Genomic DNA, 11,312 nt, shown 5'->3' with positions numbered 1-11,312 from the left:
AAGAGTATTTTCCCAGCTGTTCTTATTCCATTAGCATTGATAACACTGATTTGTTATCTTCCTTTAACAATAAGAAACTACAAGCTTTTTTAGAGCCTAATCTCATTTTGGGAAACAAATGGGGTTTTTTTGTCTATTTTATTTCCTTCCAATCCTAGTGTTTTCCTCTAAGCCTCAGTATATTAAAAGTTTTCTATTAATAACAGCGAATAAAGTTTCCAAATATTATTGCAGTGAGCTAAAAGCTAGAGATGAGACAGTGAAAATTCCAGCGTGTAAAAGAGAAAAATCACCCAAAAGAACGGAACTTCGATTCGGGCTTATATTTTTCATTAACAGAAGGGGAGAGATCCTGACAGGCCCAACACAAAGTAGCTTAAAAAGTATTAAGCAGATCTGCTGTATTTTACCAAGCAAATAACAAAAGGTTGTATAAAATTATTTGCTCAGCTACAGAATCTGTCATTTTGACCCTAAGTAACTCAGCCGAAACTTACGTGAGCATAGAGTTGATATATGAGTTAGGAACTGATTTAAAAGTTCTTGAATTCTTTGTAAATTCTATAATCCAGAGAAACAGATGATCCTGTAATGATCTCACAGTGTTGCTTTAAAACCATCTCCCTGCTTATCCATGTCCTCTAAAGAACAAGTCCCTTCCCAATGTCAGATTCTATTTTTAGACCCTCTCTAGATATTATTGTCAAACAATTGTTTTTCACTATTGAATTATTTTGTTTCTCTGTGTATTATAACCTGTCAAGTCTTTGTAGTTCTTTGTGCAGAAGATCTTGCAGCTCCAGTTGCTCCAATATGAGTTCACACTGTGTTCGGTACTGCGCCATTGGATCTTCTGGAAATGAGGTGTGTAAGGCATTGATGCCTCCGAGAAGTGCACCCCCCTATGTCACCAAAGAGATTAAAAAAAAATAGAAGCTATCTTTATTATTCAGCACCAAATTTAAACAGCAGAGACCATTCTATACAAAATTCTCCCCTTAGATATTTTAAAGCTTAAGGTAGCAAATATTTACCAAGTAACTGCATTCACAGAAATAATCCTATTAGGTCTGCTCACACCGGCAAAGTTGCCCATATACATAAAGCAATCATATGATCAAGACTGCAGTTTACTCGTACTGCCTTATTTTTATTTATACAAAAAATTGAAAGTCCACCTAAGGCTTAAGAATATAATGACTAAAAATGGAGAGCAGGATTAAAGAAGTTTTCCAAAATACCTTATAAAAATTCTGCCCCTATGAGACACTTTTATAACTGAAGAAGTTCTGACTGTTAAAAGTTTTAATTAGCTTTGCCCAGTTATTTAAATAGAAAGACCTGGGTATTAAGGCTTGTCAACGTAGGGTAAATTGACCATCAAAAATATTTCTGAATAACTCTTTGAGAGTAAATAACTATTTCAGAATCATTCCAGAAAGCAAGTGATTAGAATCTGGGACAATTTTGCTGTGCCTTGTGAGAAATGAAGTAGGTTTTTTTTGGAACAGAGCATCTGCACAAAGTGATTTGTTCCACAACAGATAACCTAGAATAGCTCTGTAGTTAATTGTTCTTCGGGAAAAACACCCTCACACCACAAACCACCTACTCTGCCACAGATCAGCTAGCATTTACCATTCCTGTCTAATCTATAAAGCTCAATACAACTAATGAAAAGGTGCATATTGCGTGCCATGAGAGCAATAGCAAAAGTCAACAGTCTCTAGAACCAGCAATTACTACATATGGCATCACACGGATCACACACTTGCATTTGCAGTAATTTTGGTTCTTCCATTTTGAAATGTTAAAATTTTGTATTAAAAGTAAATAATTCGCATTGGAAAAAACATTATTCTGGTGGCTAATTAAAGCCCTGTAAAACTGCACAGTACTAAAATTAAAACTGTCCAGAAAACTATTAATGCATCCCATGAAAGTTGTCACTCGTTTGTTGTTTTCGTTTTGTGGATTTTTTTTGTTTTTTTGGTTTTTTTTTCAGATTGCTTCAGGAACATGATAGATCTGTTCCACATAGAAATATTACTCTGTAGCCATGCAAAACGTTGTTGTAGAACCCCTCTGCTGTATTTGTCTCAAGGACTGTAAGGTCAATAGTGAGGCAGGAACTGTAGAAAGGGAAGTCCAGTCTCTTAGTTAGGACAGTTAAAAGCAAACAAAGAGAACTAGATTCTATCTCTGACCTTAGTTACCGTTTTTGTCATTCAGAACCCCCTGTTAAGTAAAGGTTTCGAAAGGCAATAAATCTGTAACTGGGAGCCTGATACAGTTTGTGCACAGAAGGAAACTGCAGTCAACAGAAGTGTGTTCAGACATGCAAAGTGCTACTGCTTGGAAACTGGGGCCCTGACCATGTCTCATGGCGTTTGCTCCCGTGGACAATTTCTTCTGGGTGGTACACAATTCAGCTCCAGATCACAGAACAGGAGTAGCACCATCCCATCATTTCACAAGGACCAGGTAATAAACAAAACATTGAGCAAAACACTGACAAAGGATAGTTGCTTTCGGCTTGAGTATTGTCAACCTGTGACCCACGGATCCAACGAAAAGAAAAAGAATACGTGATTTTACATCTTGAGATACATGCCCAAGGGGCACAATTATATCTTGTCCTCACTGACTTTTCAGTGCTTTACTTGGCTGTCACAAGGAGTTTCTTTTCAATGTTCTTTTGCGTGTGTGTGTCTGAAATTTTAAGTGGGAATTTCAGACATCTGTTAGTTTCATTCCTCTGCTGGTGCTTACGTCTCTGACATATCTGCCCCTCTGAGACTCTGAAATACTATTTTGAGGAGAGGAAGGTGACCATGTGACAAATCCACACAGTGTGGTACTGAGGGCAGAGGATCTAGAACAGAGAGAGAAAAAAGAAGTATTACAGGGAAAGTTAGCAGAAAGGAAGGGTGTAAACGTGCCTGAGGAAAGGAAGAAAAAAGGTAGAAGGGGAGTAAAAGGAGAGGGATTGAAATGGGAATAAAATAACAAAGAAAACATGAGAAAGAGGGAGACAATGTTAACAAAGAGGAAATGAGGCCGACAAAAGATCAAGTGAGGGGGGTTAGAATATGCTCACAAAGATGAAGTAGGAAAGAGAAAAATAACGGTGAATTAGGATGACACAAAAAAACACCCCTAATGAACTAGGGTGGTGATGATAATCTGACAGTTGTCCTTCCCAAGAAGGCTCACAAGATGTATCTGAATGCAGATCCAAGAACTGTGAACTTTGATTTTATACTGGCAAGAATATGACTTTCTGTAGAAGTTGCAAAGATGATGTTGAAGAGAGTTTGCTAAGCCAAAAGGTAGCAGCCAGTCCCTCAAGAATGACACCAGCACTTCCCCATTTACAATCTCATTCTATAGACTGACAATCAGGCAGGAAACACAGGATGCATCTATACATGAAGTCTGGGGTTTTTTTCTAAAGAAGGACCTAATTTCTGAAAAAAACTTTTGCATGTTACTTCTGGTTTTTGGGGTTTTTTCAATAAAACAAATAGATCTCATCCTTCAAAAAGAAACGGTTTTAGTGATTCATTTATACTTTCCAGGAGGAAAGTAAAATTTGGTCTTAAATAGTGGATCTCAAATTTGCAGATTCCTAACAGAAATTAGCACATTTGCCTACTTGCAAAAAAGAGTGAAGCAAATATGATGTGCATATCAACTACTCCCAGGTAGTCTTCTCCAGTCAGGCAAATTTTTTTCAGGCAAATTTTTCTCTGTGTTATTAGATAGATGTTTGTTATGCAAACTGTAGCCCCTGAGGGCAGGACTGTATAAATATGAAAAAGTGACCCACTGTTAAAACCATTCTGTTACATTTATTCATTCTGATGAGGCAGAAGGATATGCAGATGACAATACACTTTCATTATTATTATATATATATACATTCCATTTTTGATGTTATGAAAAAAAAAACTTAGAATTTCAGATTTTTGTATCCAAAACCATATTACTGTGAAAACAGTGTCCCATCAAATTCCTGTCTAATTAATTACAAGTGTAATTACATTCAATGAATACTTCTGTGGCATCTTCTGCTGTTTCAACTGGATATATTAGTCCAGCTTCTCATTTTAACTTAGACGCAGTGCTGTCATTGAAAAGCTGAGCTCTTCAAAACAGTGCCAGATGAGTTGCAGCAGACAGCGCAATAATCTTTTGCTACTTAATAAGGTCAGACCCTGTAGTATTTTTGAGACAAATTCCATTTGCAACACTGTGCAGTAGATTATCCATGGCACAAACTGCAATTAGTCTCTCAACCCTCTCTGGAAGAACAAGGGAGATCACAAGTGCCTACCTGCCATATGTGACTTTGTGCATTTATCCTGAAGAGCCTTCTCTCCAAGAGGAGCACAACTCCTCCTGCAAAGGTCTCTAAGGTCCATTGAGCTAATGGGCGCTATGTAAAATTGTTTAAATTTGTATATATTCATATTAACCTATACAGAAACACAGGAAATGCCATTTTGAGTCAGACCAGTCATCTGTGCAGTGAAGTGCACCATCTCTGACAGAGAAAAATCCAAATATTTCAGATGTGCTAAAACCCCCATGCATAAAACTCCGGATAATCTGCTTATGGTAATTTTTTGTCTGCTCCAAAGCATGAAGATTTATTTCCCTTAAAAACAGTCTATTTGAAGCAATAGCATCTATATTATTTTCCATATTTCCATTTTAAAAAAAGCTTCTACTACATTCACATTCCTTTTATTTATTCTATTTCTTTACATTCAACAACTTAATAATGTTATAGTTAACCAAAATCTAGCTTTCCACATCCTTTCAATGCCTTTTTATATAGAAACATTACACAAATCCACATATTAATTGGAATGCACAGTTTTCAGTGTACAGCAACTAAAGTTTTGAACTTTTCATGTTCTGTAGAGTAAAATTAGTCTTCTAAAAGTTCTGAGTTCTAGTATCACCATCAACATATTTCAAAGTGATCTAATAGCAAAATAAAGTGTACGTTTTAGCAACTGTTCAAAACCTGCTCAAAAAAAATTATTTGGTTCTGTCGTACCTACTTAATGAGTGACAGGATACCATCATGGAAGAAAAACCCATCAGAGGCTACTAAACACAGTGATATAGACACAATTTCTGGCTCAAGAGGTCTTTAAAACGTACATTACCAGAAGTCAATAGTATGCCAAAACTTCACTTTGACCGTAGTCTATAAAAAAGATACCAGGCCTCTACCACCAACCCAGATTTTTCAGTATAATCTCCATTTAAGGATTTCAATGATCAAGATGGACTAAAAGTGACTTGTCAAGGTCTCCGATGACGCACTTTCCTTGAGTCCATGAAACCCTTTCCAAAGAGATGAAGGGAGCTGATGTGTCTACACGAGAAACTGAATCCCTTAAATGTGGTACCGCAGCAATGGCAATGTCTGCAAGAACCCTTACCTGCATGGAAGATTCCATCACCGATACCACAGTTACAGCATCTTCCACGGTCACAGTATCCCTAAACATCAACCGGGCATGAGCTATCAAAAACAAATGGGCATTGAAAGCAAGCGTTACCAAAGTCAAAAAGCAATTTTTTTTGGTACTAGAAGGGACAGCACACTTCTTCACATTTCTTCAGCTCTTCAAACACTTGTGCATGGACATAACTTAAACATGAACATAATCCTTTCGATTTTAGTGCCAGTTTCAACAGGAACTGGAAAGCTTAGTTTTACTAGTAAAGTATGTAATGTGACTTCCAGATTACAGTTACAGTGACAGTTCAAATAGAGACACCCAAAATGCTAAAGTCAAAAGTGTAAAGTGCTGGGTATCACAACAAAGACTGTGGTATGAAACATCCCTATCTATATAGGTATGTGTCATCACCATAAAATAAAAAAAGAAGTCTAATTTTCATCACAGGTCAGAAAAGATTTTATTTCCTCTAGCTGGTTTGTGTCACAAATTTAGTGTTACTTTAAATGCTTTTCTCTATAATAGCTTTATTTTTTTCTTCCTTAGTTTTCTTAAGTCAGCAAAATAAAACTGGTTTTTGTAAATGGATATAATGCAAATCATTTACCATATGAAGCTGTCCTCCTAATGGGCTGTGGAAACACAGTCCTTTTTTTCAGCAAGAGAAAGGCAATTAATAACATCTATATAACACTTAGAAAGAACAAAATGCTACTAAAAGCCAAATCATGAGAAGGCATAAGAATGGAAGAATCACTGAATCTGAAAATAACATGTGAATCCCTAAAAGTTAGGCATGTCTTTCATTTAGATAATTTTTCCCCAAAATGGAGAACAAAATATAAACATCTGATGCAGGAAGCACTACATTGCTAACTGACATATAACAGCACAAAGACCATTTATGATTGTTTCACAAAAATACAGTACATTCTTTTAAATTCACCCTGAAAATATTTGATTTGCCATTTTATAAACAAAATCATGTTAAGACAGAGACCTATGATTTCTTCTGTTTCTGTTCTTATAAATGAAATATTATTTGAACTCAAGAGTTGGAAATGTTGAAGTCCTGTTGCAAAGTACAGACTTGATTACTGATATTTAAGGAAACAAAAACGTGTTATTATCAATATCATTTTAATTTTAGAATAGAAGAAAATACCTGACACCTTTGCTCAGGCTGAGTAGGATGGCAACCCAAATGACATAAAATAAATCCCGAAATTGCTTTTCATAAAGACACATAACTTCTGAGTTTTCTCTCTAATGTGATCTCTTCCAGAGGTTTTTGTTTCTATTATGGTTGTGAGAATGACAAAATCAAAACTGATTCTGATAATCTAATTGTAACACCCTTTCTCACATTCGAAATCTCCAACCTAAGTTTCTTTAGATTTGAAATATAAAACAATACAAGAATCCCCTATCCCTACGTCAATGGAAAAGCTGCTACTCTGCTTACTTGCTATAATTATATTCCCGATGTATTATGTTATAAAGGTTAATTGTTAGCCTTGAAACAAAATTGCTGTGGCCTTACCTTCTGCAAGGCGTACCAAACTCTCTAATAAGCGAATTGTAGTTCGGGCAGCATTTCTGCAGTCACTCTGACGCTGCATTTGATAGTAGCGCACGAGGATCAGGTTGCTCTCATCAGACAATTTTGGCTGTATACTTTTTATAAGGCAGAAGTAGGTTTTCATCTTTTCCATGCTCCAGAGCTTTTCTGATTTGCTTGGGAAACCTGCGTAACAACTGCTGAGTCAGTAATTTTATAACAACAGACATCAAGCTTTCTGCTGTGAATTCCTGTTAAATAGGCAACTGAATATAAAAGACACATCACTGTATTTTGGGGCATCCTGGGTTGTCTGTACACAGCTCCTCAAAGACTTGGTCAAATTCCAGTGCGCAATCTTACACACCATCCAATCTCCACCTAACAAAACTCACAGTGAAGCCTCCAGTAATTCCAACAGAGCTGCTGTCAGACTCACTGCCCACCAGACGGTACAGTCAGTGCTAAGTGCTCTAGTATTCCTTAAAATGTAAAATGCCACGGGAATGCACATACCTCCTCTGGCTCTTTTACCTGCTTTGCAGGAGCCAAAAGCTACCTCCCGTATTCTGAATATTGTTTGCAGGGAAACACCTACATGGTGTGTAGGATCTGCGCATCACGCAAGGTAAGGGCACAAGTTGGAAACTATCCACTTACTGAGCAGTCTGGGTGGAACTCTCTTGTAAATGATTGTAGAGTAGAAGTATAATGTTCTCAGCTCACCCCTACTAATTAATTAGTGATCTCTATCTTATTCCTACTTGAAAAACAACCATACTGCAGGAAACTAGCATTGCGAAAGTGCAAATGTTGATTAACATGAAAGACTCAAGAATAACAAACTAAACTGAAAGATGGGGAAAGAAAAAAAAATAATACAACTACGACCTTATAATTTAAAAAGACTCCTTTTACCTTTATTTTGCAAGATGAAGGATGAAATGATGCGGTCCCATTCCTCATTTTTTGTATCTAACAATACTAAGACCAGGTCAAATCTGCTCAACAGGGGACTGCCAAGAGCTATGTTGACAGAGATCGACTCATTAGGGTCATAATGGCCTTTTGGGTTTGTTGCTGCCAGAATAGTTGTCCTTGTATTAAGCTTGCACACCAAGCTAGAGAGAAGTACAATGAAGATTATGGTTGGATTAAATTGGGCAGGGGAAATGATTCCAAAATGTTAAAAAAACTATCACATTATGTTATGAAGAGCACATCTTACCCTGAAAGACTGAAAGAACTAAACAATATACACGATTACCGTATTAATATATCTTATATATATAGCATTTCTCAGTCAGAGAATAGCAACTAGACAGAAAGACAGTGATCAGGATACCAAAAGTAACTAAGAAATATTGCCATGAATAATCTCTATACGCAGCTAGGTCCTGTAATGGTAAAAACCAATGTAACTTCTCAGAAATAAATATTACTTTGCTGATTTATACAGTATAGAAGCACTTTTTTAATGATGAAAGTAGCATTTTAGCTGAATTCACACTTTAAGAAAGCAAATTAAAATGTAATAAAAACATACGTTTTCTTCCAATATGTAAACATGTTATGAATACGAACCCAATCAACCAATGACAGCAGCCATATCAACTGCTTATCCAGGGAAACAGTCATTTTCCTCTCTTAACCATGCTGTCCTGGCATGTGTTTTTAGATGTGGGGAGATATTATTTTTATCCCAGTAGTCCAAACATAATCCTTTCAGTTAAGGCAGCAGGAGAAGTATTCTAACTTTGGTTTGTCACTGAGCTATTTCTAGTCAGCTCCTGAGTAACCACTGCCTCACGTCCAAAATTCTTCTGTAACTGAGAGGAGGGACCACAGATCTTCTATTAGCTTACACCCAACTGGAAAAGAACCTTATCTCCCATGCACCAAAATAAGACCTCAAAGTGTATAACCCACCTGTGTTAACATACTACTCAAAAAATCTTCATTAGATGTAGTCCTTAAAAGTGTGCAACTGAAGCTAGATGTGCAAGTTAGCAAACTGTGTTTTGGGGTCCACAAAATCCAATCAACTGCAACAAGGAACCCAGCGAAAATATGGCACTATCTTACTAAGTAGATAGGACAACAGTAGTTCCAAATATTTGTCCCCAACTGCATTACTGGCAAAGGCTTGTGATCTCCCAAGTGAGAGGGGTGTTACTTGTCTGCTGTCTGCTGAACATATTTACAGGGGATGCAACGGAATCAAGTTGGGAGAAAAAGTATGACTTTGGAAGGTATTTTTATGACAAATGGGTAAATTCAGGCAAATTCATGGTTGTTTTTAACATATGGCATAGTATGGCTAAAATCTTTGAAATGACATAGGAAAAAGAGGACGCATTAGATCTGCCTTACAGGCAACAGCAAAAGGTTCAGCTAAATCCCAAAGAGGCAGATTAAACAGACAGATGACCTGAGCTGTGAAGCATCTAAAGGAGGAAAAAATGGCATAAAACTGAGGAGGCTGAAGAGAGCTTCAGTGGAATGCTCCGAATAAAGAAAGAACATGAAGAGCTAGAGGGGCTAAGAAGGTGTGACTGGAGCAAGAACTGAACAGAAGATGACAAAGAGGAATGTGGAAAGGGTGGTGCCTTTTAAGCAGCAGAGATTTCAGCAATACCAGCCAGAAAATTATTTGGGACTGGACAAAGAAAGCGACGAACTAAAGGTAAGCAGGAGTTAATACATATGCCATGCACAACATATAAAATTCAGCAGCCTGGAAATATCTTGGTCTTCTTTCATTACCATGCAGTATTGCTGGATTTGGGAGATAAGAAGTCCTGCTTTCTGGGTTCAAATAAAAAGTTCACAAAGTCCTTCATTTTACATATGATTATTATGACCATTCCCACCAAAGGACAAGAACATCAAGTCTTCTTAGGAAAGTGCCCTTGCCTACAGTGGCAGATTGAAAACCCAGCAGTGAAGAGGGTATATATTTATACTGGTCGCTTCCAACATCTGATCCAGTGCACTGTCCTTTGAAATGCAGACTCACCTAGTTTAAGTACACCACTGCAGTGTTGTTCTACGTAGTACAACAAACCAGCATGACAAACCTCCCTCCAACTTGTGAGTACAAGAGAAACATCTTATGTTGTTTTATCACATATGTTAACATGCCACTTACCCTGCCTTTGCAACACTGATGGTTTGTTGCTCCATGGCTTCATGGATACTTGTTCTGTCATGTTCTTTGATACTATTGAACTCGTCAATGCAACAAAGGCCTCCATCTGCAAGCACCAGTGCTCCAGCTTCCAAGTTCCACTCTCCAAAGTCCTTCACAGCAGTCACTGTCAAACCTGAAGAATCAATTACTTCAGTCAGTCTTTTCCTTAAAATTCAGGAGTGCACTTGAGTGAAAGAAAGGGACCCGGTGCCATGGCTTGTGCCACGGACAGAAGGCAAAACAGCAGGTTAGATCCACCACATACCTCTACCATGTAACTCACTTTACACCTACTGGTAAGAAAATCCACTAACGTTTGGCAGGTTAGCCTGGCTCTGCAGAGCAGATGCTGTTAAGCTCCCCATGTTCTACAGTGACTTGTTTTAGGACTTTGTTAGTTGAACAAGAGAGATTGGAGTAAGAAGACTAAATCTGCCAGATCAAATTGAAAATTAGGACAAATGCAAAGATGGCAAAATTATCGATGCATTCAGCTCCTCCTCCACATCAGCTACTAAAACAGACAAATACTTTGCAGCTGCAAAACAAAGCTTAAAAATAAAATATTATTTCAAGTGTCTTTTAACTCCTGGCCCCAGGAATTGGGGACAAATTCTCACCTTAAACTAAGGCAACTACATTTCTTTATGAGATTTTGGGTTCCTCTAAGCAATAAGCAAAAATGAAAATCCAAAGGATGCAATGGGTGTGAGAGAGGGTGGGAGGGAAGAGGTTCCCAGTAAATCTACATGATACAAACCAGGAGCATGGCAGATCAAAAACTACGCACAATTGTGAAAACAGCCACTCATTATCAAGTATGTGGAGCTCCTTTCAAGCCTTCTACTCCCTACTTCCCATCTTCTTCTCTATCTTTAGCCCTTCCTTTTCACTCCAGTATTCAGCTCAAAATATCCCAGTAGTTGACAAGCTGCGACCAGCCTAAAATCTCCTGGAATGCTATGGCAAAACCTGTCCAATAATCTTCCCCCCCTAAGTTCCCTTGGTTCAGGGAGCAGAGGCTGCGGAGGCCTCATCACTGTGCAGCCCACCACAGGAGCTATTTTAGCTA

General features: G+C 37.7%; 1 protein-coding gene across 3 annotated transcripts in view; it reads right to left on the bottom strand.

The window, feature by feature from the left end:
- Window positions 1-11,312, bottom strand: part of MCM9 (minichromosome maintenance 9 homologous recombination repair factor) — a 48,066-nt gene that overhangs the window by 3,637 nt on the left and 33,117 nt on the right. The window contains exons 8-12 of one of the 3 annotated variants that reach the window (XM_082049697.1): window positions 10,199-10,373; window positions 7,966-8,168; window positions 7,030-7,233; window positions 5,463-5,545; window positions 757-902 (exon numbers count right to left, since the gene is read on the bottom strand). In XM_082049697.1, the coding sequence (XP_081905823.1) occupies window positions 757-902; window positions 5,463-5,545; window positions 7,030-7,233; window positions 7,966-8,168; window positions 10,199-10,373 (811 nt within the window). The remainder of the gene's footprint in view (window positions 1-756; window positions 903-5,462; window positions 5,546-7,029; window positions 7,234-7,965; window positions 8,169-10,198; window positions 10,374-11,312) is intronic. The other 2 variants (XR_014183784.1, XM_082049698.1) reach the window with 2 other exon arrangements.

Source organism: Streptopelia decaocto (genome assembly GCF_964273445.1).
Source record: "Streptopelia decaocto genome assembly, chromosome: 3".
NCBI lineage: Eukaryota > Metazoa > Chordata > Aves > Columbiformes > Columbidae > Streptopelia > Streptopelia decaocto.
The sequence above is the reverse complement of the archived record's forward strand: the minus strand, read 5'-3'. Positions and strand labels throughout refer to the sequence as shown.